General features: G+C 42.0%; 2 protein-coding genes across 2 annotated transcripts in view; both read left to right on the forward strand.

Moving 5' to 3' along the window:
- Positions 1–12845, forward strand: part of LOC133016090 (apoptosis-stimulating of p53 protein 1-like) — a 50440-nt gene extending 37595 nt beyond the window's left edge. Inside the window, exons 12-23 of the mRNA XM_061083406.1 lie at positions 1689–1756; positions 2057–2264; positions 2391–2603; positions 2733–2945; positions 5791–5941; positions 6037–6074; positions 6207–6568; positions 6876–7013; positions 8532–8665; positions 8972–9138; positions 9370–9569; positions 11402–12845. Coding sequence (XP_060939389.1) covers positions 1689–1756; positions 2057–2264; positions 2391–2603; positions 2733–2945; positions 5791–5941; positions 6037–6074; positions 6207–6568; positions 6876–7013; positions 8532–8665; positions 8972–9138; positions 9370–9569; positions 11402–11443 — 1934 coding nt within the window. The 3' untranslated portion in view covers positions 11444–12845. The remainder of the gene's footprint in view (positions 1–1688; positions 1757–2056; positions 2265–2390; positions 2604–2732; positions 2946–5790; positions 5942–6036; positions 6075–6206; positions 6569–6875; positions 7014–8531; positions 8666–8971; positions 9139–9369; positions 9570–11401) is intronic.
- Positions 12846–16490: 3645 nt separating this feature from the next.
- On the forward strand, positions 16491–27471 carry sdsl (serine dehydratase-like). The gene is made up of 8 exons (XM_061083478.1): positions 16491–16637; positions 16824–16860; positions 16953–17092; positions 17184–17272; positions 17381–17614; positions 17700–17830; positions 26602–26688; positions 27368–27471. The coding sequence occupies exons 1-8, from the start codon at positions 16491–16493 to the stop codon at positions 27469–27471; spliced, it is 969 nt and encodes a 322-aa protein (XP_060939461.1).
- The last annotated feature ends 422 nt before the right edge of the window (positions 27472–27893 follow it).

Consider the following 27893-nt stretch of genomic DNA (forward strand, 5'->3'; position numbering starts at 1 on the left):
CAATAATGCTAAGCTAACCAGCTGTTGGCTAACAAAATATTAGAGTGTTTTTTTCCAACACTTGCAATTTCCCAAAATATCGAACTTTTACGTCTATCCTAATGAGAGAAATTGATTAGTTATTTTTCAAGTAAACTGTACACTGTACTGTTTCCTCTTAGGCAGTGACAACATCTAAGCTCCCAGGCAGATGGCCAGGTTTCCACAAAGCTGACTGTTTACTTCCTGTTGTGAATGTTGTCTTCCTGAGGTCAGCAGGTTACAGCGGCAGTCAACAGGTTGTACAGCACAGATTACTGCACTGACTGCAGGACACCAAGGTTCAATAGTCAATCGGTATTAGTCTGGTAAACTGCATATATGCGCCAGAGTTGTGACGCGGTTGCACAATTGATCGCTGGGCCAAATGATTAGGTAACAGATCAAAATGATACTTTGACAATAGATGATGAATAGACAAAAAGCCAACATGAAGTGGAATTTTAATGACTCACAAAGTACTAAATTGATTTTTAGAGGCTTTTTCAATTATATTCAACCAGGCCATTGTTTCAGCTCTCAGAACATGTTAGTGTGCTAACACTTTCAACTCTAACTTCGAAAATGAAATCCTACTAAACATTATCATGATAACATTTCTTTCAATAAGTCTTAGTGTCCTGACGTTGACTGTGAAGCATTAAGCTAGGTCACTGACCTCAGGACTGTCCGACTGTCGGAAAGTGGGATCCAGATTTAGTAAACGACCGTGACCTTTGTGTCCTGACCTTGTGTTTCATTGAACTTAGCCATTTAGTTACCTATCCACCTCTGTGGAGTAGGTTGGGTTAAACTGCAACTTCACATCCCAGCTGATACTTTTGTTTACAGCAATGGGCTCATTTATTTAAAAGCTTAGCATTTTAACACAGTCAGTCAAGTGGGCTTTAAACCTTCAAGGCAAATGGGGTTTTTTTGTCTGGATTTTGAAATGTTTTGTTGGGTTTCCCTCATTAAACAACCACCTAGTGTAATAGTTGATAAAAGTTGCTGTTGAACAGCACCCAAAAGTCAATCGAATGGCGACGACTGTCAGTTGCTGCAAATGTTTGCCTTTTTCATCATCAGATACACATTTACCAGTTGCTATTACAACAACAACATTACAGACACATTTTGTAACCAAGCTCATGATGTAAGAGGAAACTAAATGATATTTACTGTTGGAAATAGACTGTAATCACCAATCTGAACATGGAGAGTGGTTGTTAAGCAATTAAGTGCTTGTCTTGTTACGTAACACTATTTGTTATGTTGAGGCTTGAAATTTGAAATTGAATTGATGGCTGTGAATGGGTAGATGTGACTATTACTGTAAAGCAATTAGAGTCAATAAGACTTGAAAGCACTGAATATTGTTCAATTACCACAGATAATACTATGCATTTATTTTATTTACACTTCTATTTAACTATTTGAGCGTCATACTGCTATGTAAATGTAATTTGAAATATTCAGACAATATACCAGACACTTTTTGCTGTTCTTTCAGCGTCTCCTGCTCCTACAACTACCATCTTACCTCTAACCACTTTCAACACACTGAGGGTTCCTCTGTTCGTGTCTGTCTTCATCACTCCCTCTCCTTAATTGCCTTTCCTGTTGTAACTGTTGTCCCTTTCTCACCAACTCCCTCTCTCTCCATTTAGCCAACGAAGCATCATGGCCTAGCATCAGTAAGAGTGTGTCCGATTGGAGGACCAACAGTCCAGAACAGGTAGTGTTTATACTCTAGACATTGAGAGATAATATGAACATTTCACCATCATACTACAATATTATATATATTCTCATGAATTCTGTAATAAAAGGAGTTCAAGTAAGTCCCTTTTAAATAGTCATAATTTTTGCTAAAGGCCTCCCTAGCTGCCAATTTGAAGGCCAGCTGAGTAAATGTGAACTTTCCAAACCCAAGAAATATCTCTGGAGAAAATTCTCAATCTTTAATGAGGCTATTTAGTCACTCATTTTCAAATTCTCTCTCCATTTGCACTTCTGTATCTCCTTCTCCCACCAGCTTCCCTCTGGTTATGGTACCTACCCCAGTGCCACCCACCAGGCGGCAGGGCATCACTGTGTCACCAGCTCCCTGCCCCGCTCTGCCCCTGGTACACTGGGCTGGCGTCGATCTAACGTTGCCAACGCCACGTCATCTTCCTCTTCATCATCCTCCTCCTCCCAGCAGATACAACATCGTATCTCTGTACCTCCTCATTCAAACCAAGGTCATTAAACGAGAGTTGTTTCGAGTTACATTGGACTTTGACTAACTAAGAATCTATTTAGGTGAATAGTTTGCAAAAAAAAGTTTTTTCATGTTAATTTTATATCTTACATTTTTCCGCACACAGCCCAGCCCTCTCCACTGTCCCCACAAACAGAGCGAACAGATCCCCCTCCAGCTGTGGCCGTACGCCCCTATGTCCCGGACCATCCCTCCAGGCCCCAGTCCCCCAGGAAGGGTCCTGCCACCATGAACAGCAGCTCCATCTACAGCATGTACCTCCAGCAGCCTCAGGCTAAAAACTATGGATCCCTTAGCAATAGAACTACCGTCAAAGCAGGTAATTAAACGACAGATTAAATTAGAGGTTGGATTGTATATTTAGGCTCAAGCTGCTTTTGTAATAATTGTTACAATCCCCTCAAGGGAAAATAAATCAATATCTGTCCCTTTCCCTTTCTCTCCACAGTCTATGGCAAACCTATCCTCCCCACGTCCTCCACCTCTCCGTCCCCTGTCCCTTTCCTCCAGGGAGGAGGAGGAGTGAGAGCAGGAGGAGAGGATGTAACAGATAAGGAAGGAGGGAAACGAGGAGGAGAGAGCAGTGATGGGCAAATTATTCCTCCGCCAAGCGTAGATAACATCCCTCGTCCCCTCAGTCCCACAAAGCTCACTCCAGTTGGTAGGTACCAGAGCATGAATTAGATTCAAACAGGGTAAATGCTGCCATAAATCTGCTAATTCTGCTTCTATCTGATTAGATCAGTGGTTCCCAAACTGTGTGCCGCGGCACACTGGTGTGCCGTGAGGCAAGTCCAAGTGTGCCGTGGGATTTTGTGACAACCATAGCCTACTGCAATATAGTATACAACTATACAAAAATAATTATTTTAATTTACTATATACTACTTTGAATGCACTCATTCCATAATACGGAGGCAAACTCTTTATCTAAAAACTATTTAAAAAATCCTCAAAGAGGATCCCACATTTCGCTGTTCGCGCAGTGGCAGGTGAACACAACATTAAAACATAAACAAGAGGGAAAATGGAGCGCTTTCTCGTGCGGAGCAAACCACCAACCACCAGTGCAGAGACTGCCGAGTCCGACAACCCACCGAAAGAAAAGAGGAAAAAAACTGTCAGCCGACAGTATCATGAAAGTAACCTGTCTTATGGCTTCAGTTGGACCGGGGATGTCAACATTCCTCAGCCGGAGTGCGTCCTCTGTCGGGAGAAGTTAGCTAATGCTAATCTGGTTCCAAGCAAGCTGAAGAGGCACTTGGAAACCAAACATCCCTTCCACGCTGAGAGAAACCTGGCCTATTTCAAAAGAGCGCAGGATCTGAACCAGAGGCAGCAAGACCGTTTGTTGGATTCCGTGAAAGTGTCTGAAAAGGCAATGGAGGCTAGTTACATGCTAGCGGAGCTTATTGCAAAGCAAAAGAAGCCTCACACAATAGCGGAGACACTCATCCTCCCTGCTTGCAAAATAATTGCAGGTGTCATGCTGGGTCCAGATGCCGCAAATGAGCTATCCAAGGTGCCGGCATCTGATAACACAATCAAAAGAAGAATAGATGACATGTCAGAAGACATTGAACAACATTTAACAGAGAAAGTGCAGGCCAGCGGCAGATTTTCTCTTCAAATAGATGAATCGACAGATATAAGTGGGGCTGCCCAGCTCCTGGCAAACGTCAGGTATGTTGACGGTGACTCTATTAAAGAGACTTTTTTCTTCTGTAAAGAAATGGCAAGCCATACAACGGGAGAAGAAATATTCAAGGTAACTGATAACTACTTAAAAGAAAACAATCTGTGCTGGAGTATGTGCGTCAGTCTGTGCACGGATGGTGCTGCGTGCATGACGGGGAGAGTGAGAGGCTTTATTGCAAAGGTAAAAGCACAAAATCCACAGATAGTGACCAACCACTGCATTTTGCACCGAGAGGCATTAGTTGCCAAAACCATGCCCCTGGAGTTGACTGAGGTGCTGAATCAGGCTGTGCAGATGGTGAATTACATCAAATCAAGGCCCCTGAAATCTCGCCTTTTCTCCCAGCTGTGCGCTGAGATGGGAGCCGACCACCAAAGCCTGATCCTCCACACAGAGGTACGATGGTTGTCTCGGGGGAAAGTCTTATCCCGTTTTTACGAGCTCCGGGAAGAACTTTTGGAATTTTCACGTGAACACGCTGTCCCTCATAAGGACAGGCTCGCGGATGAGAGCTGGTGCGCCAGGCTGGCTTACCTTGCAGACATATTTGGGCATCTCAACGAGTTAAACGCCAAGCTTCAGGGCAGGAATGAAAACATTTTATCATCCACAGACAAGATTCGGGGCTTTATGGGCAAACTGACCCTGTGGCGCGAGGCTTTGGAACAGGGCTCCATGAACATGTTCCCGCTGGCATCAGCTGCGCCACAGGCAGCCAGTGAGCGCGCTATATATGCCGAACACCTTCAGACCTTAAAAGAGAGGTTTGAGCGCTATTTTCCACGTGTGGCGGACATCGAGGACAATGACTGGATCCGAGACCCATTCAACCAGGAGTCCGAGTCCTCAACCGAGAAGCTCACTATGAAGGAGAGAGAGGAGAGCGCAGAGCTCCGTGCGGACCGCACGCTGAAACTGAAATTTAGTGAGCTCACACTCGATCAGTTTTGGTTGGTTTGTGCATCAGAATATCCAACCATCTCCCACCACGCTATCGACCAACTTCTTCATTTCCCCACCACCTACCTGTGTGAGTTGGCGTTCTCCACTCTTGTTCACATGAAGAACAAGACCAGGTCACGGCTCTCTGTTGAGCAGGACTTGCGAGTGGCCCTCTCCTCCGTGCCACCAAGGATTAAAAAAATCTGTGCGCCCCGACAGGCACATGTGTCCCACTGATTTGTTAGTAGGCAGAATATTTACAAAAAAAGCCTGATTCTAAATGTTACAGTTATAATTTGTGGGTCAGATTCAGGACCATGCAGCTTTCTCATGGACAGTTCTCTGCTGAATTTCTGTTTCCTTTGCCTCACCTGTCTGGTTGAAATGGGTGTGTTTGATTAAGCCCAATTTGATAAAGTTTAAATATTTTTGTGAAGTATTTTGTTAATAAATATTTCATGAGTAGAATAGTTGTCTTGGTCACATCTTATTTGGCATTAGTAAATAATTATAAACTTAACAGATAAACAGATGATATTAGTGATAACACGTGTTATAAGGCTATTTTGCACAATAGGTGTGCCTTGAAATTTGTATTTGTCCTTTGGTGTGCCTTGGGCACAAAAAGTTTGGGAACCACTGGATTAGATGATTATTTGTGTAATTTTTTTAAGTTAACTTGTTTCCTTTGAAATTATAAATGGTCATAAATTGGAAAAAGTATATATGTCTGTTGTGCCAAATAAGTGATGATTTGGGATCTGATACCTAGGACCATTATGAAGTACATTAACATAAATAGATGGCATAAGAAGAAATGTGTGATTGTAAACATTACAGAGTCCCACTGTTTCTGCTTCCACAGCCCACTCCCAGCTACGTTACCAGAGTGATGCTGACCTGGAGGTCCTTCGCAGACGCCTCAGCAACGCTCCACGGCCGCTGAAGAAACGCAGCTCAATCACTGAACCAGAGGGCCCACAGGGGCCAAACATCCAGAAACTTCTGTACCAGAGGTCAGTGCTACACTCCACCATAGAGATTAAACCATTTTTATGAATTAATAAATTGATTTATAAATTTGACACTGATGCTGATTTCTCTTCTGCAGATTCAACACACTGGCGGGAGGAATGGAAGGAGGCTCAGGTAAGATACACATTTATGACGATATGAGCGGGCCTCACTCAGCATCAGTTGGTTTACAGTGTTAAGATGTATTTACCGTTTGACCTAATGGTACTGTTGAGTTAAATGATGCTTAAATTGACTGTTTTCCAGGCAACACTTTCTACCAGCCTGAATGCCTTTTGGGTGACATGGACAACATCCATTCAGCCAATGGGAATGTAGAACCTGGTGACAAGCACATCAGTGCGGCAGCTGTGGAGGGCGAAGTCCAGAACCTGAACTCGGACTCCAGACGCTTGTCCCCTCCTTCTATTTCCATAGAAACATCCAAAGAGTCAATTGCAACAGCGGAAGCTACCAATATTGTCTCTCCGTCAACCCAGCCCAGCCCATTCCCTTCACCTGATAGGCCAGAGGACCAGAATAATAACAAACAGAGAGGATCTAGTCCTACAAACAACTCTGTAGGCCAGGCCTCTCCATCACCTCCTGCACCTCCTCCGCTGCCTAAGGTGGGGATAGATATTAGTTTCCTGGATGTCAAATAAACACATTAAAACTTGAGCTGCCATTAGCTACATTGTCCACTTCTCCCTTTACAGTAATAGAGCCCAATATATTCTGTTAAGTCCACTTCAATTGTTTCTCAGCATGTTTCTGTATTGGTGAATTTAACTTTATTTTCCTGAAACCCAAATATAATAAATAGAAAATAGCTGTTCTCTCTAAATGCTAATGTACTTACTTAAGCACTTAAGTGCCTGCTTGGTAATTTCTGTTCTCAACTGTCAACACATCCTTTCTCCCTGCGTACTCCAGACGAAGCGAACCAACCTGAAGAAGCCGTCATCTGAGCGGACAGGCCACGGTCTCCGAGTCAAGTTTAACCCTCTCGCCCTGCTGCTGGATGCGTCGTTAGAGGGAGAGTTTGATCTGGTGCAGAGAATCATCTATGAGGTAAAGCATATGTTTAATAATGGTTTAATAGTGTTCATTTTGTAAACATTATTGTCTTCTCGGCAGAGCTAAAATCAAGTCATGATTATTTGTTAAGCTCAGTAAGTCAAATATTAGGCCAACATCAGCAGTTCCAAATCCATCTTATGCTCTTCAAGAGGATTAGAAAACCTTACAAGTCCTACAGTCAGAAAAAGAGATTTGTCAATTTAAAGATAAATCTCTTCTCAGACAGTTGGAAGTGTAAAGGAACTGGAAAATGTTGATTATAAAAATAAAATTGTAAGGCTGTAGTAATGGGATAATAACTGATAGGATTATAGGCAGAAAATAACTAAAGTCCACTGAAATGTGTCCTTTGTGCCCTATGAATATTAAACTCATAAAACAACATTCGTCAGTGTAGTTCATTGACCTTGAATTTTCATCTGTTAGGCAACATTAAACATATAGCAGATTACCTTGCTAGCATTGGTTTAAGTTTGGATCCCACAGAGAGGATCACTAGGTTTGATATCAACATAAAACAGATCAGCGTATGCGCAATGAGAATTTTATGCTGAAGCTGGAAATCAGGTCAGAGTGGTTGCATACACAGGTATTGAACCAAGTACAGTGCCTTGTGGAACACCAGAAGTAATTTAAGACCAACTATGACCTCTTTCATAGGACGGACTTAAACCTGGAGAGTACTAAAGTATGCCGTTTTTAAAGTGTTTGGGTCTGTGAAGTATTGATTAATAATTGATATTGTAGAACCCTACTGTTCAGTACTGAAGTGTGGTATGATCCTGACCAAACAGTGTAAATCTTCTTCTGGAGTCTACAGCAGCATTTTGAATAAAATGTCCACTTCTAAAATGCTGGGATTCTGTGCTTTTTTACGTTTGTGTTGAATGAAAAAAATATTTTTCGCTTATGGAGTATTTTTAAATACCCACAAATACTGGACACCCACACACGGACTGCCTCAATAGACTTGCTTTCAATTAGAAGAGTATGAAGCTTTCAATAACATGAGGACAATACAAATTAGTTAAGTATGATATCTTTGATCCTCAGCAATACTGTCATGGAAGAAGTGGTCTCAGTTGTCAGGTGTGCAGACTTGTTGAGGACACACTCAGCACAGAGCTCCTGAGAACAAAGTTTACATTTTTAGATGAAATCTATATCCACTACTGACACATTTCCTTCATGGATGCTGGACAAAAGTGCTTGCAGACTTTTTAAACCGTAAATTATATCCGTTACTCTAATTCAGAAGCTTCACATCCAGAACAAGGTTTGAATGTATAATGCCCTGAGGCTAAATATCAACGATTTCCAAAATGTTGCAGTCTCCTGCCTCTTGCAGAGAAGTCATGCACTTCTATAGTGCTTTCTGCAAGAGTTCCTCAAGACCAGAACTCCCTGTTGCTGTAGCTGTTGTTCTGTTGGGACATTTGCGCCAAAGTTCAGCAAAGTTAAGTTAATTTTAATATTATTTTGTATCTTTCCTCAATATTTGAACTTTAGGTGGAAAATCCCAGTATGCCCAATGATGAAGGCATAACTCCTCTTCATAATGCTGTCTGCGCTGGACATCACCATATTGTCAAGTTTCTGCTGGACTTCGGAGTGAACGTGAACGCAGCTGACAGTGATGGATGGTCAGTACTTTGAGTCATTTTTTAGTCCTGTAATATTAGGAGGGAATTTTGAACACTGTGGCAGCGATGCTGGAGCTCAGCTCAGTGGCAGCAATGACAGAGATAATTGTATTTCTAAATTCATTTTTGACTCCGCTGCTGTACAAAGTTACTTAATTGAATTACCGATGCAGCGGACTGAATTCATGTTCAGTTAATGTCAGCCTGTTTCGTGAAGAGATTGCTTTTGTTTAGCCTATATAAGATTTTAGATATATGTGCATTGCTGGAATGTTTGAAGTCATATTTGAATGTTGTGCCTTACAGGACTCCTCTGCACTGTGCAGCTTCATGTAACAGCGTTCACCTCTGTAAGATGCTTGTGGAGTCCGGGGCGGCCATTTTCGCAACAACAATTAGTGATGTCGAAACAGCAGCAGACAAATGTGAAGAAATGGAGGAGGGCTACACACAGTGTTCTCAGTTTCTCTACGGTAAGTGAATACTGAGAGACTGATGGTGAATCAATAAAACTCATCAGAATTTGTCAAATCCACAGCGGAAAATTAATTAAAAAAAATGAAAAAGAAGAAATTAAAGAAGTTATATATAGTTCGTTTTTATGGAAAGCATCACATTGAACCTTCATTGGACTTTTTTGTTTTAAACATAATTGTCCAACACTGAATAGGTCTACAGTGAATAATACTGTGTATGTCTTACAGGTGTACAGGAGAAGTTGGGGGTTATGAACAAAGGCTTGGTCTACGCTCTGTGGGACTACACGGCCCAGCAGGCTGATGAGCTTCCCTTCAGCGAGGGCGACGGCCCCACTGTGCTGACCCGGCGTGACGAGACTGAGACAGAGTGGTGGTGGGCGCGACTTAATGACCGGGAGGGATACATCCCCAGGAACCTGCTGGGGGTGAGGGAAAATAAAACATCCCAACACACAACACACTTCACTGTGAATGTGTGCACACAAAGAAAGAAGTGAAACACTTCTCGCCTCTTTGTTAACCTACACATTTGTAATAAAAGCTACTAGTAACTATTAAGTAGTTTATGTATTTACACCAATTTTAAATCATGAGTTAAAGTACAATCACACTGTTTATCCACTAGATACAACCAACCTAACCAACACTGTCCCTATCCAGCTGACAAGCTTCCTGTTTTTGCGTTGCATATTGCCAATTGCAAATGTGCTGTTTGCATAATGGCATTAAGCATTGCAGGAATGTAAATATATAGATTTATATATATATTGCTAACATTTTCTCCATTGGTTGGTTAAAAATCCATCAAACTCTTTTGAAAATGACGATCTTGTTAAAGATTATTAATGCACCTCATAGATACTTGTTTTAGTAAGGTACTAAAGCCACATGTCTCATGCTAACAGTTAGTATGTTCACCAAACCAATTAGCCAGACATGCTAATCACTGTAGCTCATGTTTAAGTAGAAAAACGCTTAAATGATTCGTATATCCTTTTCTTACACTTCCACTCTTTTAGTTATTGTAAAGCCTTAATTTGTGCAGAAGCCCATATTGCTGTTATTACAACACGATGCACACCACTATATATGGAAAAGTTCACAGCTTTGCAGGTCTTTGCTCGTATTGTCACGTATATGGTGACCAAGTGCAATAATGGAGGACAAGCATGCAATAAGATTAAGATTAAGATACATTTATTTGTCCCAAACACATGCACAGACATGCACAAGCACACTCATGCAAGGAGGGAAATTAATCTCTGCTTTTAACCCATCATGCTTGGAGCACCCAAAAAGGAAGAACGCCCTTGTCAATAACACCTCATTTAGACAAGCATCAAATCTTAAGCAGTGACTGATTTGTCCACTTTTTCTTACATTATAGCTCATGTGACCCATACTGTATATCCATGACTTGACCACATTAAGTAACTCTGGTTGTTTCATTGTCAACATGTGTTGTCGCTCATTTCTTTTGTGGTTGCGTTTCTGTTGTGTGTGTTTTGTAGTTGTTGTTTTACACTGACCTGTTTGTGATGTCCTGGCCACACCCACTGTACATTTAAGTCCTATGTAAACACACAAAAAGGGCATTTCAAACTATTATATCATTTATAAAGTAACCAGTATTTTAATGTGTCCCAGAATAACTCAAGTAAAAGAAATTAGACTCTTATTGACTTTGATTTGCAAGTCAAACTTGGACTCAAGAATGAATGAACAGATTCTGTTGTTGATCTTTATTTGGGTTTATTTCCCTTGTCCTTTAGGATTAACCCTAATCCAAAATGCAATTTAATTGTATTACTGACATGTTAATCTTATTTATTGTAGGATAAGTTTTCTATTTTGTACACAGTACATTAAAGCCGCATGGAAAAACTACCCCCTCAGCAAAGCTCAAGTACATTAACGTCTTTAATAAAACTCGTCTACCATCGAGGGCTCATCCTCGTCTACAGAATGTGAATTAAATAATATAATTTATCACAGGAAGCTGCCTGTTCATGTTGTTCAGGCACCTTGTGAACAACGTTAACATGATATACAGTATTAAAACTGCTCCCCCCCCTCTCTCTCTCTCTCTCTCTCTCTCTCTCTCTCTCTCTCTCTCTCTCTCTCTCTCTCTCTCTCTCTCTCTCTGTCTCTCTCTATCTATCTCTCTCTCTATCTCTCTCTCTCTCTCTCTCTCTCTCTCTCTCTCTCTCTCTCTCTCTCTCTCTCTATCTATCTCTCTATATCTATCTCTCTCCAGCTGTATCCAAGGATCAAACCCAGACAACGCTCGTTGGCATGAAGCCCAGATCAGGGGCCACGTGCACACTCACTGTGGGCACATGCATGCAGAGAAGAAGAGGAGCAGAAGCCGCATGAGGGCGGGCGTGCTACCCATGTAAGAAGGACTCAAGGAAGGATAGAAATAGTCAAGAGTGTAAAGAAAGAAAGAGGAATATGGAGGTTAAAGTTGTAGCTGGGTATGTTTTTGGTATGTTTGGGTGTAACGCTGGAACAAAAGAGTCATGTTGTGGTTGAGTCATGATATATTTTACCGAGTTGCTGCAGAGTTGAGGAAATTGCCTGAATCTTGTTTTTGCTACGGTAGCTTGAAAACTTCACTGGTGTTCAGCCGCATGACAGATGCTGAATAGAAAAGAAAATCACCGAACCTTTCTTATCTATTGGATGAAGCTTCAGTTCATTTAGCTCAAAACATGACACAATGAGACTACTCATCATCTGCATAGCAAATGGACAAGATATGTACCAATAGAAATGAACACGATGTCGGACAAATCTGTCACACTGTGAGGTGTGAAGATTTCTGAATCAGGTGACGTGTGTGATGTGACATGTGAAAGTGAGGACGGAGAGAGGAAAGTGAAAGAAAAGAACAGAGGAATGTGTGTTCAAGCAAGTTTAGCCAGTACTGTGTGGCTGTTGATCGGTTGATCGAAAATTTGCTGAGGTGCACATCAGCCCAAACAAGCACCAGATTTTCACAGTTAAATAAAAAAGCATGGTAAAAAAAAGTTTGAACTGATATCAGAAGATTTTACAAAACTGATGTAAAAAGCATCTGTGAACCATTACTGATGTATTTCAGTATTTGCATCTGTCTTATCGCTGGTGCATGCTGACACATCAACATCTGCTCAACTGCAAAATGGTTGTTGATGGAAAAACAGAAGATAGGAAGGAAAAGAGAATGTGTACAGAATGTGTTTGTGTAGCTGTGAAACCAAACTATGTAAAAATAAACAGATTTAAAGGGGAGAGACCACAATGAGGAATTGAATAGAGAGAACACCTGCTAGCCTTCACACAATTACACATAAAGTTTAATCCAGACTAGAGCCTCGTTCACACTGCTCCTCATACTGTTAGAAAACTGGTATCAGGCTCTAGAACTAACGATCACATTAATCAGTCATCGACCAACAAACTATATTTGTTAGTCAAATGTTAAAATACCACATAAAAGCTCCAGTATCTATTTTGACAACTTTGAACACCAGAGTGTAGAAGGTTGAAAACCAAATGTACAGGCTAAATACCAACACTTTATCCTAGGGCCAATTGGTTTAGTATTGAAATGGGGCTACATTAGCTCAGAGTGAATGCAGAATCTAAAGTTTGAAAACAACTTGAGTTTTTATTTTATTTCATTTTATTATTATTTTTTTCACATTTAAATACTTCAGTAGTTGTATTATGTATTCAGCTTTTTGTTTGATTGTTTTATTTCAAGCAAAACAATTTTTTCTATTATTATTATTATTATTATTATTATTGGGACACACTTCTGTTGTTTCTTTGTCTGGCGCCTCTCACTGCTGCCACCCAGTGTACAGGAACGTTGTGACGCAAAATAAAGAATAATTTCCTTGAACACAACATGAAACAACATATTTGAGTGCTGTCTGATGTGAGAAAGGTTCATTGTTGTGAGGAGTGTGTACCATTACTTTCTGTATATGCTAGCAATAACTCTACAGCTGCTGTACATTCATAATAAAGAAATTATAATCCCTACAGAGAACCAAAGCTGACTGTGACTGATTTACTCAGAGTTCACATGTTTGTGGTTATTAGACCTTTGTAAAGTGAGAAAAGAGCATCAGAGAATCTTGTTTGCATTTACAACAGTTTGATGATATACAAGATGATGTAACAACATGACAGGTTATATCATAAGTTAAATATGCCATATAGTATAGAAGAAGTTTCAAAGAAAACCAATAGTTATCCATTGAAGGTAACCCCCCCCCCCCCATACACACACACACACACACACACACATCACACATACACAAGTCATGGTAATAAACTGTGGACTTTAGAAGGGAATTATCCCATTCAAGTCTCCACACAAACAGCAGGCTCCTAACAGGTAGGTGCATCCCTGTTGTAATTCACAATATGACTACTCTCTATAGTTTGTCCATTATTTTTCTCTTAAATTTAAAACATGCTGAATCTGTTACAAACTAATCTGAGACTCACACATCTTTATTATTGTTATATAGTTTTAATTTGTATTAGTAGTAGTAGAAGTAGAGTTTACATTGAATCTAAAGTCATTAAATAAAACTTTTAATATAACTATATATCAGAATATACCATTAGTAAAGTGTAGAATACTCTTACTTTTACGGATTAAGGCAAATCTTGCAGACACACAAAAAAATTCACATGTGTATATATATATATATATATATATATATATATATATATATATATATATATATATATATATATACAGTGTTGGGAAGGATACTTTCAAAACGTATTCCGTTACAGAATACAGAATACATGCACAAAAATGTAATCTGTAACGTATTCCATTACATTAACTAATCTGAGTAACGTATTCTGAATACTTGGAATACTTCCGGTTTGTATTGCATTTTTTAAGTGTATGATTGCGGCGTTGTTATAGTCAGTGGAGCAGCAGCAGTTTAAACTCTCTCTCCACCGATGCTGCGGGCCCGCTGGATGTCCGGCTCCCATCCACTCCCACCTCTGTGCGGGTCTCACCGGAGGCTGAACCCCCCCCTGCGCCAAGGCTGCCTCGCGCCGTGCAGCGATCGTTTCGGCGTCGGGTCTATTTTTTGCGCTTGACGCGAGCATATCGCTCCAGGAAACACACTGAAAAAGGATTTTAAACGATATTGATGACATATTTTATATGATATAAATGATAAAGCATGCATCCCATAGTTTGTATTCCCCTTCTGTTGTCCTGGAGTTTTAAATAAAGAGAGGGGCGGAGAATACGTAATTTACCCTCGACACCCGACATTGAACGGAGCAAACAGCGGAGAAGTTCTTGAAGATGGATGACATTAAATTGGGACGCTGTTGCAGTTAATGTTGGAGCAACAAGTGACCATATGCTTTTATACTACTGGGTCAACGGGTGATATTATTTTAGCGTCGCTTCAGCGTCCGGTGTGAACCCTGCATGCCTCGCTGGTCTCCTGCAGAGCCATGACAGCGGAGCTCTGGGAGCGCAGGTCGGTCTTCTCTCACCAGGCGCTGGAAGGGCAGCTTGCGGATCAGCAGCTCCGTAGATTTCTGGTAGCGACGGAACTCTCTCAGAGCCAAGGTCCCGGGGCCTGTAACGGTCCCGAGCGGGTAGCGGTGAGGCTTCTTCACGCCGCCGGGGTCCGGGCGCTCTTACGGCAGCCCTGGTCTCCAGCTGCTTCCTGGGGGCTTTGCCTCCGGTGGATTTACGAGACAGTGATTAAACTCGTGAAACAGAGAAGTACCGTCATGTAATCCACTGATTTCAACAATGTAACTGTATTCTGAATACCATCTATTTAATTTGTAACTGTAACGGAATACAGTTACTCATAATTTGTATTCTAAATACGTAACGCCGTTACATGTATTCCGTTACTCCCCAACACTGTATATATATATATATATATATATATATATATATATATATATATATATATATATATATATATATATATATATTCATTTGGCTGGAAACTGAACCTACGTGCAGCACTTGAGTGAATGCACTTTGCACACATACAGTAATTTATTCCCACTGTCACAACTTTCATGTTATTGAGAAATCCCGTAGTAAGTTTATTTTGAAAGTACAAACGGAAGTTAGAGTGTTTCGCTAGCTGCTACATGCTACATGCTGCATATGACGAATCATATGACAGTTTATCATCTGACGCTCAGAGGCTCGTATTCTCAGAATGTAAGTTTATTTATCAGCCACGTTCACTCGCCTGATGAGTGACGTAGATGACGATGCTTGCGTCATGACACAGTCACCTTATGTGATCATCAGTTACACGGGTTGTTGTTGTGCGAGCAGCGCGTAGATGATTATTTATACAAAGTTAGAGAATGAAAGAAAATCACAAGCGCTATGAGATTTAATTTGAACAACAGCCTCACAATGACATGCATTGTGACCAGCTGCAGTTTGAATATGATATGATCTGTTGTAGCCACTGGTTCCAGCAACCAGTCATGTGCACATCGCTCTTCATCACTGGGTATCCCTGCAGAATGTGAAGACAGTATCTGCCTTGCACGGTGTAAATGATAATAATAATAATAATAATAATAATAATAATAATAATAATAATAATAATAATAATAAACTTTATTATAAAGCACTTTTCAACATACTGTTATAACGTTCTTTACAAGGTTTAAAGTGTTTAAAACAGGAGGTGGCGTTAGAATCAATTCTGAGATTTCCTGTAAGCCAGTGAAGAGAAAGTTAAATCTAAAGTCTGGCTTCTGCGTTACAAAGTGGAGGGCAAGGGACACCGCTGAGAACTGTTATACAAATTGATATTAGATGCATTTATAAACTTAAACGTTTATTAGTGCTTAAAACGTCGGTAAATATCTTAAAGTCTATTGTACAAATAAAGGGCCTTAATTGTATTAAACTCACATTGAGATGGGATGTGTCTTAATTATATTAGACATGTCACCGCCAAAGGTCACAAAGAATTGTCTCTGCTCTGCTTGAATGAAGAAAATTATTTTTATGTGCTGCATCAATACGCTTGTGACAGGTTTTTAAACTTGGGACAACGGAGATCAAGGCGTTGGAGTCATAACGGACATAACTGTGTTTACTGGGAACAAGAACATTTTTCCTTTTTGTCGTGTTTTTCCAACACAAGTTTGGTCGCAAATTTAGTGATTTAGTTAAATTTAAGTGGAAATAGAAAGGTCTTCACTGCGACACCCTGCAGCCTGACTATGATAGAACATCCTTCCTCCTGTCACAGTCATATTGAGTTTCAACATGTTCAACATGTTGTTTGCCCTTCAGTGACTGCAGCTACATCATGGCGGAGCATTTCCACCTGAACACACCACTGCTGGAGAGCGTCAGCATGTCCAGACGGGCGGGAACCACTGTCTATTTAAAGATGGAGAATTCACAGCCCTCTGGCTCCTTCAAGATCCGTGGCATCGGACACCTCTGTCAGCAGGTAGGAACCCGAACCCCTGCTGGAGCTTATAAGAGCCTTTTCTCCCACAGACCTTTCAGAATCAACACCGGTGGACTGTTGCAGAGAGTTTAACTATTTAGTTAATTGATTATTTACTTAAGTGTTTATTATTTATATATAAATACTTGAGTTCCCCTGTTTTCATATTGTTGCTCTCCTCTGCAGCTCGGCACAAAGTCCAAAGGAGTTGTCTGTTCTTCAGGTGACACCTCATGTAGAAATACACAATACACTACTAGAAAGAAACTAATTGGTTGACTTAACTATACTAAAACACTGTGGGTTTCATTCCAGGTGGTAATGCAGGTATGGCCGCGGCATACGTAGCAAGAAAAATGGGTGTACCAGCCACCATCGTGGTTCCCTCCTCTTCCCCTCCGACAGTCATTCAGAAACTAAAGGATCAGGGGGCTGCAGTCCAGATCGTAGGGAAGGTAAAGTGTGACAAACATCTCAGTGATCTCTTTGTGTCACAGAAGCTAGATCACTTTCTTTTTCTTTTCACTGTAAAATGTTTCGTTGTAGGTTTGGGATGACGCCAACGCAGAAGCGCTCAGACTGACTGAAACTGAAGGACTCACTTATGTTCCTCCGTTCGATCACCCCCTGCTGTGGTAGAAACACTCATCACAATGTGAACTATTTGTGGAATGCATTAACTAAACTTTGAGATACTTATACTCAGATATCATGTGTACGCCTCTCTCTGTGGTCACCGCCAGGCAGGGCCACGCCAGCGTGATCTCAGAGGTCGCGGCCTCACTGGGCCCCAGTGGGAAGCCTGGAGCCGTGGTGTTGTCTGTGGGCGGAGGAGGGCTCCTGTGTGGAGTCGTCCAGGGCCTGAAGGACGTGGGCTGGACGGATGTACCGATCGTCGCCATGGAGACAGTGGGCGCAGACTGTTTTAACGCCGCTGTTAAGGCAGGGAGGAGGGTCACTTTGGATGACATCACCAGGTAAGAAGTTGAAGAGTTCATTAGTTTTGTGAAGTGATGAAATGCATCCTCATCCTTGTCTCTGGCTCCATGTGTCCTCTCACAGCGAGGCCAAATGTCTCGGAGCAAAGACGGTGTGCGAGCAGGCATTTAAATACAGTCAGTGCAGCGAGCTGAAGATCATCTCAGAGCTGGTGACAGACCAGCAGGCCCTGCACGCCGTGGAAACCTTCCTGGGTGAGTGTGTGTTTTCAAACATCCAGGATGATTTGTGAACAAATGAAATCCAATCCATTATACCAACCACTCGTTCTTTGAGGGTCATGGGGGGGTCTGTAGCCAATCCCTGTTGACATTGTGAAAAAGGCGGGGTTAACCCTAGACAGTTCTCCAGTAAATAAAAGTACTGTATAAAAATTCAGAGACAAACAAGCATACATATTTACACCTACAGTCAATTTAGAGTCTCAAATCAATGTCCTCCCCAATGTGCATCTCTTTTGGGAGGTCTCCAGGGAAAAACCCACTCAGACACTGAGAGAACATGCAAACTTTACACAGAAAGACCCCAAACGGGATCCGAGAACCATTTTGCTCCGGCCTCCATTGTACCATCATTCCGACTCAAGAACACTGCTTTTTATCTTTATAACAGCCTTAAGCCTTTATAATAAAGTTATCTTAGATTTGCCTAGGTTTTACTTTACGTATGTGTGTGTGTGTTGTTGGGCAAGGCCCAGTGATCCGACTTAGAACAAAGGGTCGTAAAACCTTAGGCCAGGCTCGGGTAACCCCTTACATTTAAAAACCCAGCATGGACCCTTATCTCCATGTGGCAAAAGATCACGTCCTGGTCCCCCACGGTAAGCCCGCCCCTGGGGGCCAAATCCTGACAACTCAATTGGCTGGAGGGCCACACTGACCCCTGACCCCTCCTCCCAGGGGGGAGTCACCTGAGACATGACTTAAAAGGGCTGAGCTCACAGAAATCTCTCTCTCTTCACTCAGATGCCCAAGCGACAACAGAACCCCTCCGGGGTTCTACTAGTTAACTCGGTATTTTTAAGAGACTCTCTTTGTCATATTCCTTTCCACGCTGCTCAAGTTGTTTTCTGACCTCAAGAGGTCTAACCACACGACTCAGTAACTAAGGAGGCGACTAGACGTTTGTTTTATTCATTTCAATTCATTTCATTCATTCATTCTTTTATCTTAGTTGACGTTTTATTTTGGAAAGGACTTTTCTGTTTTTAACTTGAAAAGACAAAACAGGAATCTCACTCGGGACGAGTGAGACACGGACTTTTATTCTTTTTCCACACGATCTTCAACCGGCTCCACGCAGCCGCACATCCCTGCAGAAGAAGACCAAGCTTCATCCCGTCACGGAGCATGACTGATCCGCTCCGGTCCGGCCCAGCTGCGGTGCTCACGGGAGCTCGCCTGAGAGGCCAAGACATTGTTCACTGGACTTCCGGGAGATTCGCGCCGAGGCGCAGGCAACCCACAAAATCACGGTCACAGTAAGAGGCTTATGTTGTCTGGGCAGATGTTAGTTTTAATATGTAGCGTGTTGATTTAATACTTGAGTGTATTTTGTTGATGGAACTTCCGTGTTCCATTGTTTTAGCCGGCCACTACTCCGAGCCGCTACTTCCGGTTTCCGGTTGGATCGCAATGTTTTGTGTTGCAGTAAATAGGGCCGCGAGAAGCGCCTCCGCCCGCACTGTTAACGTCTGTGTGAGTCTGCAGTGATTTCACCGATCAGAACCTCGGCCCACAACGCTCGCTTGAGGGCTGAGGGGTGAATCACTGTTAACTCATCTCAGACGTATTTTTAAGAGCTTCTTTGGACTCTCCTTACATGTTTTCTCATGTTCTCTCTCTCTCTCTCTCTCTCTCTCTCTCCTTCTAAACCGACCTATACACACTCCTGACCTGTATTTATAATACAGGTCATGTCACATAGTTAAATCTATGCTTAGAGAGGCTGAACACATCTGGAAACCATTCGGCCCCCAAAGCCAAGCAGAGATAAGAATTCTCTTTGTCTAAAATTTCCTTTGTGTAATTCATGTGACGACCACCAGTGTGCGCTCCGGCCACATGGTGTCATTAACATAGACTCCATCTTGAATAACGCAAGTTAACCCACCATTTTGAGTCTATTATTGCCACGCCTCCGCTCTCTCTCTCCTCCCATCCTGGCTCTAAATTCATAACGGCTCCGCCATCTTGTTTTGTAGTCAATCCGCCATTTTGAGAGTTTTTAGGCCTTGATTCCACTAATCATGATCGGCCTCCATCTTAGATGTGATGTCACTACGCGTCATCGCCACCCCCCCTTCTTTTTCTCTCTCTCGCACACACACACACACACACACACACACACACACACACACACACACACACACATTGATAGACACAGACAGACACACACACACACAGAGACACATAGATGGACCAGAGGTTACATGCATGTTCTAAATTGTGATAAGCTGCTGTTGTTATCTTTGAAATATGGGAGTTTGTTAAGATGATGAATCATTAAATAACACTAACTTTATTTCACACACACACACATAGCCACACACACACAGAGAGACACTTTGACACAGACACACACACACATAGAGACAGACATACATAGGTAGACCGCAGGTTGTCCATGTATTTTCTGAATTGTGATAAGTGCTGCTGCTGTGTTTATCTTTGGAATATCGGAGCTTGTTAAAATGATAAATCATTGAATAACATTATAACTTTATTTCCCCTTTTTAATAAATACTTTTGTAATTAAAGTATCTGTAGTCTGTGATTATTTGTGCATATGTATGTGATTGCAGCTGGATTATGATCGCCTGTGCTCGAACTTAGAAGCCTTCACTGTTTATTAAGTAATCGTTAATATTAAAATATTGACATTATTAATTTGACATTTATCATTATGAGACTGATAATTATAGCTTGACATCGTTGGTCCCTGGTAACCAGGGTGGTGCCCCCCTTTCTCAATTATTAATATAGATAGTATTATTCTTAAATTGATAATTTTATTGTTTTAGACTAATTATTTTCATTATTCTTGGTTGATAACCTTATCATTGTTAATTGACAGCTTGTACTTTCTAATTGATAATTCCTATTTTCTCATTAGTGGTTTTATTGTTATTTGATTACTGATCATCTTCAATTAATAATTTAATTATTTTTGATAGATAATTTTTATTATTTTAATAATCCTATTTCATGATTATTAATAATTAGCCAACGTCAAGTCTACTCCTATTGCACAACATAAATGGTGCCCCCTGTGAGGCGATCTAACTCCAGCTGTATCATAATACTGTGTACAATAATCCAGATTCTTTTTTTCCAGAAATTTAATTTTTTTGAAAAATGTAAATTTTTTTTGAAAATTTGATTTTTTTTTTCCAAAACTTTTCCTTTCTCTCATTTGGTATTGATCATGATTCGTTGTTGAAGAAGAAAATAATTTTGGAAATTTATTCTTCTTTGCAAAGTTTTATTTTTAATTCATTTGAACTTTTACCAAACCGGTATACCGGTGCCTGGTGTATCCGTAATTGGCTGCAGATTGCAATCGGTGGTTGTGTTCTCGAGGCACAAGAATCATAAATAATTTAAGAAAAGAGAAAAATAATTCTAGGAATTTATTTCTCTTTGAAAATTTTTATTGTAATCCCTTTGCATCTGTCCCAAGCAGGTATACTAGTGCCTTGTGTATCCGTGGTTGGTTGCTTCTAGCATATAAGTGGTTGTGTCATCTCAATGCACAATAATTATGATTAATTTTTGAAGAGAGACATAGGTTCGAAACTAATTTCTCTTTGAAGTTTCTTTATTCTTAATTCCCTTTGCTAAGCAGACTTTTGTGTAACTTTGGTTGGTTGCTGACTGCGTTTCAGTAGTTGGTAATTTTTATAGGAGATTTTCTGCATGCTTTTTGATCTTAAGGAGACAAACTAGATTTGAGAGACTAGTTTTGAGAAGACTAGTTGTTGACCAACTAGGTCTTAAGGATTGAGCCACCGAGCTATCCTTCATTGCTACTTTATAGACACAGGGTGAAGCTCACCTGTGTATCTTGTTGTGTAGTTTTTAATTAAGTGTTTTACCCACTTTATCCAAGCAAGCTTGAGCAGTCCACCAGGTGCCTTTTCGCACTCAGAAGATGAGTAGCATGTAACACCGTGGGGCAAGTGCTCCCACAGGACCAGAGGTCCTATTAGAGACTGTAGCCAGTCTGATTAATTTTTTTTCTAATGATGCGGTGAGTGAGTTGAGTGAGTATGAAATAAGTACCTGCGATCGTAAGATCAAGAACTGTCCATGCACTCATCAACCCCACTGGCCCGCATCCGAAACTACCCCATGCTCTGGGTCAACTGACACTCCTCTACCAGCAGAGAGCCGAGCTGCAGACCCAAGAACATGCGAAGGCGCTCAGAGCCATGCAAAGCAGCATGTCGAGCGGAGCAGGAGAAAAACTCCCACCTGCGGCATATCATCGAGACCCGCAAGAACAGGACCAGGCGGGGCAGGAGCACGCGCAGGTCAAAGGTCAGCAGAAAGGGGGGCACAGTCAAACAGAGCTGCCCCCCCCCCTCAAGCTGAGATCCCTGATGACAGGGCCAGGAGCTGACGTCATTCCCGGTGGAGCCAGCGGAACAGAGACACTGGGAGAAAAGCTGCGAGCACAGCTACGCAACCCTCATGCAGAGGAAGCTTTGATCTGGCGGGCCAGACACACCCAGCAGTCAACCGCTCCGACCCACTCAACACCAAAGGGGGAGCAGGACTCAACCCCTAGACGTGCAGTGACCTGGGACCGCTATGAGGCAACATCAAATGCCTGTCCAGCGGACACACAGCATCCACTCCAGCCAGAAGGAACACATCCTGCACGGAGCCATGCTGATCCACATCACAACGACGGAAGGACTCCGTCCTGGAGGGCTGAAGGAGATTCCCAGTCTGCCACTCAGGCAGAGGCGCACCATGACTCACGGTCGCGTCCTGGATGGTCCTCCAACCCCGGTGCAAGAGATGGTGGCCACGAAGATGAGTACCGTGGCACATTCGAGTCAAAAGACACTGATGACTCAGCACCCCCTCAAAGAGAGGAAATCCGCAACCGGCGGCAAGAGCCCCTTGAAAAAGACATTTATCGCTTCGACCCAGACAACCGAGGGTGTAACGAAGACGACACCGCGGTTCTGGCAGTTCAAGTCCAAACACATGTGGACCCGGCGCTGGAAGATGACAACTTTCCCCACGCCCAGATGAACCCCAGCAAAGAGAACCAGAAACAACGACCCTTCCAACAGGGTGCCCCTCAAAACCAAGGGGGTGAGGATTTCAACCAGCCCCACAAACAGTTTCGACCTCAGCACCTGAATCCCTCTCCACAGAGAAGTAGGGGCTGTAACCAAAGGAAACCTCATCAATACCAGGAGTATAGTGATGGTGACCGAAATCCAACACATGGGATGCATCCTGGCACAGAGGAATTAATACGGAGATGTGTGGATGAAGCAATGAGAGACATTGTGCCACGTGTTCCTCCAGGCTCCCCTAAGAGACCAGACACTGAACCCCGTTGGCGAAACTAGAAGCAGTTGCCCTCCTTCTCCACTCCTAAAGATGACTTCAATGACTGGGAAGGACCGAGGCGCTGCCAGAAACCCCTCTCACCTCCACACCTGAAAGGGGGGGGGAAGAAATCCCAATTTTAAAACAAAGACCGCTCAAACCACTCACTCCATCAATAGCTGCATGCTTTAGACCCTCTGTCAGTAAATTGTATAACGTATGTTCAGGTAGTGAACTCCTTAGACCTCGTTGAGGATTTTGAAGTCGTTACCACTACGGTTGTGCAGCCCTCACGGGTACAGTTGGCAAGTCAGTCTTGGCAGAAAAATTTCAATATCTGTAGATGTGCAAACCTAGAAATAGGATTTACCATATATTCACAGGTTAGCGAACAACAGAACGTGACTCGCCGTTCTAAATGTTTTGGTTTGACAGAATAACACACATGATTACCTCAAAACACCAGCACCTACTCAAACATTTTCTTCTGTTCCTTTTTCCACTTTTCTTTCATTTCACTCTTCACCGAAATTCATCAGTATGTTAACAATAACTGCCGATAAGCATTATGTGAAATTGAAATGTGCGCCGTGTTTTAGAATATATGTTGTTTAGCCTCTGTCTGCCCAGACAATTACCTCTCTCTGTTTAGACTCATGCCTCAAAGACATTTATGCCTCATGATGAACTAACTTTCAATGCTTCAACTCCACTCAAGGATTACCTCTCATGGATTATCACTGGACTCTCGACCCTAGCGTGCCCTGGAAACTGGGTAACGACCCACTTCCCAGGTCAAAGGGGGACTGTTGGGCAAGGCCCAGTGATCCGACTTAGAACAAAGGGTCGTAAAACCTTAGGCCAGGCTCGGGTAACCCCTTACATTTAAAAACCCAGCATGGACCCTTATCTCCATGTGGCAAAAGATCACGTCCTGGTCCCCCACGGTAAGCCCGCCCCTGGGGGCCAAATCCTGACAACTCAATTGGCTGGAGGGCCACACTGACCCCTGACCCCTCCTCCCAGGGGGGAGTCACCTGAGACATGACTTAAAAGGGCTGAGCTCACAGAAATCTCTCTCTCTTCACTCAGATGCCCAAGCGACAACAGAACCCCTCCGGGGTTCTACTAGTTAACTCGGTATTTTTAAGAGACTCTCTTTGTCATATTCCTTTCCACGCTGCTCAAGTTGTTTTCTGACCTCAAGAGGTCTAACCACACGACTCAGTAACTAAGGAGGCGACTAGACGTTTGTTTTATTCATTTCAATTCATTTCATTCATTCATTCTTTTATCTTAGTTGACGTTTTATTTTGGAAAGGACTTTTCTGTTTTTAACTTGAAAAGACAAAACAGGAATCTCACTCGGGACGAGTGAGACACGGACTTTTATTCTTTTTCCACACGATCTTCAACCGGCTCCACGCAGCCGCACATCCCTGCAGAAGAAGACCAAGCTTCATCCCGTCACGGAGCATGACTGATCCGCTCCGGTCCGGCCCAGCTGCGGTGCTCACGGGAGCTCGCCTGAGAGGCCAAGACATTGTTCACTGGACTTCCGGGAGATTCGCGCCGAGGCGCAGGCAACCCACAAAATCACGGTCACAGTAAGAGGCTTATGTTGTCTGGGCAGATGTTAGTTTTAATATGTAGCGTGTTGATTTAATACTTGAGTGTATTTTGTTGATGGAACTTCCGTGTTCCATTGTTTTAGCCGGCCACTACTCCGAGCCGCTACTTCCGGTTTCCGGTTGGATCGCAATGTTTTGTGTTGCAGTAAATAGGGCCGCGAGAAGCGCCTCCGCCCGCACTGTTAACGTCTGTGTGAGTCTGCAGTGATTTCACCGATCAGAACCTCGGCCCACAACGCTCGCTTGAGGGCTGAGGGGTGAATCACTGTTAACTCATCTCAGACGTATTTTTAAGAGCTTCTTTGGACTCTCCTTACATGTTTTCTCATGTTCTCTCTCTCTCTCTCTCTCTCTCTCTCTCCTTCTAAACCGACCTATACACACTCCTGACCTGTATTTATAATACAGGTCATGTCACATAGTTAAATCTATGCTTAGAGAGGCTGAACACATCTGGAAACCATTCGGCCCCCAAAGCCAAGCAGAGATAAGAATTCTCTTTGTCTAAAATTTCCTTTGTGTAATTCATGTGACGACCACCAGTGTGCGCTCCGGCCACATGGTGTCATTAACATAGACTCCATCTTGAATAACGCAAGTTAACCCACCATTTTGAGTCTATTATTGCCACGCCTCCGCTCTCTCTCTCCTCCCATCCTGGCTCTAAATTCATAACGGCTCCGCCATCTTGTTTTGTAGTCAATCCGCCATTTTGAGAGTTTTTAGGCCTTGATTCCACTAATCATGATCGGCCTCCATCTTAGATGTGATGTCACTACGCGTCATCGCCACCCCCCCTTCTTTTTCTCTCTCTCGCACACACACACACACACACACACACACACACACACACACACACACACACACATTGATAGACACAGACAGACACACACACACACAGAGACACATAGATGGACCAGAGGTTACATGCATGTTCTAAATTGTGATAAGCTGCTGTTGTTATCTTTGAAATATGGGAGTTTGTTAAGATGATGAATCATTAAATAACACTAACTTTATTTCACACACACACACATAGCCACACACACACAGAGAGACACTTTGACACAGACACACACACACATAGAGACAGACATACATAGGTAGACCGCAGGTTGTCCATGTATTTTCTGAATTGTGATAAGTGCTGCTGCTGTGTTTATCTTTGGAATATCGGAGCTTGTTAAAATGATAAATCATTGAATAACATTATAACTTTATTTCCCCTTTTTAATAAATACTTTTGTAATTAAAGTATCTGTAGTCTGTGATTATTTGTGCATATGTATGTGATTGCAGCTGGATTATGATCGCCTGTGCTCGAACTTAGAAGCCTTCACTGTTTATTAAGTAATCGTTAATATTAAAATATTGACATTATTAATTTGACATTTATCATTATGAGACTGATAATTATAGCTTGACATCGTTGGTCCCTGGTAACCAGGGTGGTGCCCCCCTTTCTCAATTATTAATATAGATAGTATTATTCTTAAATTGATAATTTTATTGTTTTAGACTAATTATTTTCATTATTCTTGGTTGATAACCTTATCATTGTTAATTGACAGCTTGTACTTTCTAATTGATAATTCCTATTTTCTCATTAGTGGTTTTATTGTTATTTGATTACTGATCATCTTCACTTAATAATTTAATTATTTTTGATAGATAATTTTTATTATTTTAATAATCCTATTTCATGATTATTAATAATTAGCCAACGTCAAGTCTACTCCTATTGCACAACAGTGTTGACAGATGAGGAGCGGGTGCTGGTGGAGATGGCGTGTGGAGCAGCACTAGCAGCAGTCTACAGTGGACTTCTACACAGATTGCAGGATGAAGGTAACTACACTGAATGTATTGCTGCTCTTTGTCTGTGTTTCCTCCTGGTTCTTATGGGTCTGAAAGATTTGCCACAATGGAATAATGGAGCGATGCTTGCATGCTAGTACAGACGGTTGGAAGTCAGTGTTAGGGTTAGGGTTCTTTGCCTGTTGTTCCAGCCTGTCCACCTCCCAAGCATACACCTGGAGGCTCTGACAGGGGGTTCAAGATATTTGCTCATCACCCCCCACTTTATCAATGTAATTGTATCTGGGGAAGGGATTAGGCCATTGACTCAATCATATTGACTATTATCGTGATAAAACTCTTTTTCACGAGCAGAGAGTGATAAACAGGAAAACATGTTACAAATTGGAGGTCGATCAATTATGTGTTAAACATCCTCACAATGTGAAAAGCATTATGTTGAACTTTTGTTATTTCTTGTTGTTGAAAATGTAATCAAGATGATTATTGATATAGTTTTATTAACCATCCCTATTTTCTTATGATTATGCTTGTGTACATTAGTTGGTCTCACCTTGAAGCCATGTTGGTGTTTCACAGATAGAGGATGTACTTAAATTGTTTTACTTTGTGGAAGAAGATTACATCTTTTTAAAAACTCGGTGTGTGCACATACTGTTGTAACATATGTAGATGACGGCAGAGGCTGATCCTTGACCTTTCTCCCTAGGTCGCCTTCCGACCCCCCTAGGCCCCCTGCTGGTGATCGTGTGTGGCGGTAGCAGCGTGGACATGGAGCAGCTGACCAACCTCAGAAACAAACTACGGACCTAAGCTACTGTATGCAACAGCTAAAACATCATCATTGCTTTACTTCAGGTGTTTATATGTGGATGGATTTATGAAAGGACGGATGGAGTAAACATTAACTCCAGGAAATTAGAATAAAAATATTTTAAAAAGAAATGTATTGTTTAATTTAGAAGCAAAGGTCCTGTTTGTAATATTGGTGAGTTTTTGTCTTATAGTCCCTTTAACATTAAAGTGTCAGATCTTACAAAAAAAAGCTCACCTTATCATCATTATTCAATTACAACTTACAGCCACATGATGACGCCATAGTCCACTCTTCAGAAAAGCACAGACCGTACACAGTCTGAGTCAGATAAAGAAAAGCTTAAAGGGATAGTTCACAGAAAAATTCACTATCGTCATTATCGACTCACCACTATGCCAATGGAGGGTCGGGTGAAGTG

This window comes from Limanda limanda, chromosome 12, assembly GCF_963576545.1.
Source record: "Limanda limanda chromosome 12, fLimLim1.1, whole genome shotgun sequence".
Classification (NCBI taxonomy): Eukaryota; Metazoa; Chordata; class Actinopteri; order Pleuronectiformes; family Pleuronectidae; genus Limanda; species Limanda limanda.

Excerpts from the sequence above, each read along its gene's own strand:
- sdsl (XM_061083478.1), top strand. The coding sequence starts at position 16,491 with ATGGCGGAGCATTTCCACCTGAACACACCACTGCTGGAGAGCGTCAGC. Across the intron at positions 17,093-17,183 it reads CAGTCCAGATCGTAGGGAAG|GTTTGGGATGACGCCAACGC; the intron begins GTAAAGTGTGAC and ends GTTTCGTTGTAG. Across the intron at positions 17,831-26,601 it reads CGCCGTGGAAACCTTCCTGG|ATGAGGAGCGGGTGCTGGTG; the intron begins GTGAGTGTGTGT and ends CAGTGTTGACAG.